The following is a 2,373-nucleotide window of genomic DNA, read 5'->3' on the forward strand; positions in this document are numbered from 1 at the left end:
CATGTAAGCTTTTTAAAATAAAATACAAAAAAAAAGATTAATAAATTTTGTGTCTTAGTATTGGGTAACAATAAAAAAAATTTGAAGAGGTTCTCAAATCGACGGAACAAGTTTCAAAATGAATTATTTAAAACTAAAAATACAAAGAACTTTCATTCAGAATTCCAAGAAATGTTTGATCACGTCAATTGGGCTGTACAGTGAACACACCTCCGATATATTATACAAATGCACGCATATGCAAATTACAAACCACTTAGCAAAGCTGTAATTAAAACAACAAACATACACACACACGTGCACACTTTACTACTCTTAAAAAACCGCAACATATCAAGAGACACGAATTCGCAGTTCAGGCGCAGTCTTTCAGCGAAGAAAGAAGAAGAGCTTTTAAGTATCTCATTTACTCATCGGTAGCTTTTCTCATCGCTCACAATTGCTTTCATTCGCTTTTAGTTTAATCGACTGTCAACGCCATACTTCAGTTTAATTTCAGCACGCAGCTCGATCGTTTGCTTTAGTTTACGCAAAGTTTAATTAAAATACACACACACACACGAGTTTTACTCTGTTTATACAAGTCCAAACATACATACAAGTGCATACACACGACGCACATTGAGACCATGAAATCCTTTTCGCTGTTCGCCGTTCTATTGATGCTCTTTGCTGTATTCGCCACCCAGGCGCAGGCATCGTTTTGTCCTTGTGATCTCACGCAGAAAGGACAAATATGCGGCTCAAATGGCATCACCTACAAAAATCGCTGTGAGTTCGAGTGTACCCAAAAAGACTACAAGAGATTGGGTCGGACGTTGAACATCGCCAAGACGGGTGCTTGCTAGGTGTCTCAGAATTGGAATTGGAATTGGAATTGATGGGAAGAAGTGGTGTAAAGGCATGGATTGGTGGGTGTGTCACAGGTGAATCAGAAATGTAGTTGCGGTTAAGTGAGCGACTGCCAACTGATGATAACCACAGTGGAAGTTGGGTTTAATGTAGAACGGAAGGAAAACTACAGGAAGCTTTGGTGTTTTAACAGGAAATTGAATGAAGGAACAAATATGGCATATACAAACACGCGCACACACAAACATACTTTTTGCTCGTTTATTAAAGACAAAACAAATTAGCCTGTAGTAGTGGCAATTTTGTGTTGCCCATAAATATTGTTGGAAATATTAATATATTGAGATTTAAAGCACTTTTTGAGTTTGTAACATCGATTAAAAATGGATTAGTAGCATTAAATAACATACCTACACATATTCGATTAAATGCATTAAGCTAAATTTGTGGTGTTTTATTCTCACAGAAAGTGAGTATGGAACTGTAAGTATAGTTTTTGTTTTTTTTTAACTGTTATACATATGTATGTATGTGGATACTGATGCTTGTGAGGCTCAGTGGGAAGTGAGGAAAGGAAAGAGTTGACGCTATCAAAGTTATTAAAATTATGTCAGCTGCAATTGAATGCGATTCATAGTTTTGCTTTAAATTTTTTACTCTCAATTAAAATTAATTTGCGAAATTTTTGAGACGCTTTTTTGTATGAATAAAATTGTGCTTTTATTAATAGGACTATGAATAAGTTCGTGCGGTTTTTTTCGAAATTTGAAACTTTATTGACGTAAAATGGTTACAAATTTAATATTCAAAGTATTGTCCATCGCTTACTACTACTTTTTCCCATCTTTCTGGCAATTCACGGATTCCCTTTGTGAAAAATTCGGTCGGTTTTGCCGCAATCCACGAATCGATCCATTTTTTGACTTCATCGTAATTACGGAAGTGCTGGTCAGCCAGGCCATGTTGCATCGATCGGAAGAGATAGTAATCGGATGGCGCAAGGTCTGGACTATACGGCGGGTGGGGTAGGACATCCCATTTGAGCGTTTCTAAGTATGTTTTGACCACTTGTGCAACATGTGGCCGAGCATTGTCATGTTGCAAAATAACTTTGTCGTGTCTATCGGCGTATTGCGGCCGTTTTTCTCGCAGTGCTCGGCTCAAACGCATCAATTGTCGTCGGTAGACATCCCCCGTAATCGTTTCATTCGGTTTCAGTAGCTCATAATACACAACACCCAGCTGGTCCCACTAGATACACAGCATAACCTTCAGGCCATGAATATTCTGCGCCGACGTCGATGTTGAAGCATGGCCAGGGTATCCATACGTTGCCCGACGTTTTGGATTGTCGTAATGGACCCACTTTTCATCGCCAGTCACAATTCGATGCAAAAAACCCTTTCTTTTGTGCCGTTGAAGCAGTTGTTCGCATGCCATAAAACGGCGTTCAACGTCTCTTGGCTTCAATTCATACGGCACCCAATGGCCTACCTTTCGGATCATTCCCATGGCTTTTAA

The 2,373-nt window shown here is 38.9% G+C and overlaps 1 protein-coding gene across 1 annotated transcript; it reads left to right on the forward strand.

Moving 5' to 3' along the window:
- The first annotated feature begins 463 nt into the window (after positions 1-463).
- LOC129249169 (uncharacterized) lies at positions 464-1,295 on the forward strand. Its single transcript, XM_054888835.1, has one exon. The coding sequence runs from the start codon at positions 630-632 to the stop codon at positions 846-848; it is 219 nt and encodes a 72-aa protein (XP_054744810.1). The 5' UTR covers positions 464-629; the 3' UTR covers positions 849-1,295.
- The last annotated feature ends 1,078 nt before the right edge of the window (positions 1,296-2,373 follow it).

Source organism: Anastrepha obliqua, chromosome 5 (assembly GCF_027943255.1).
Source record: "Anastrepha obliqua isolate idAnaObli1 chromosome 5, idAnaObli1_1.0, whole genome shotgun sequence".
In the NCBI taxonomy this organism is placed as follows: domain Eukaryota; kingdom Metazoa; phylum Arthropoda; class Insecta; order Diptera; family Tephritidae; genus Anastrepha; species Anastrepha obliqua.

Bases quoted from the DNA above. Each gene is read 5' to 3' on its own strand.
- LOC129249169 (XM_054888835.1), top strand. From the start codon at position 630: ATGAAATCCTTTTCGCTGTTCGCCGTTCTATTGATGCTCTTTGCTGTA.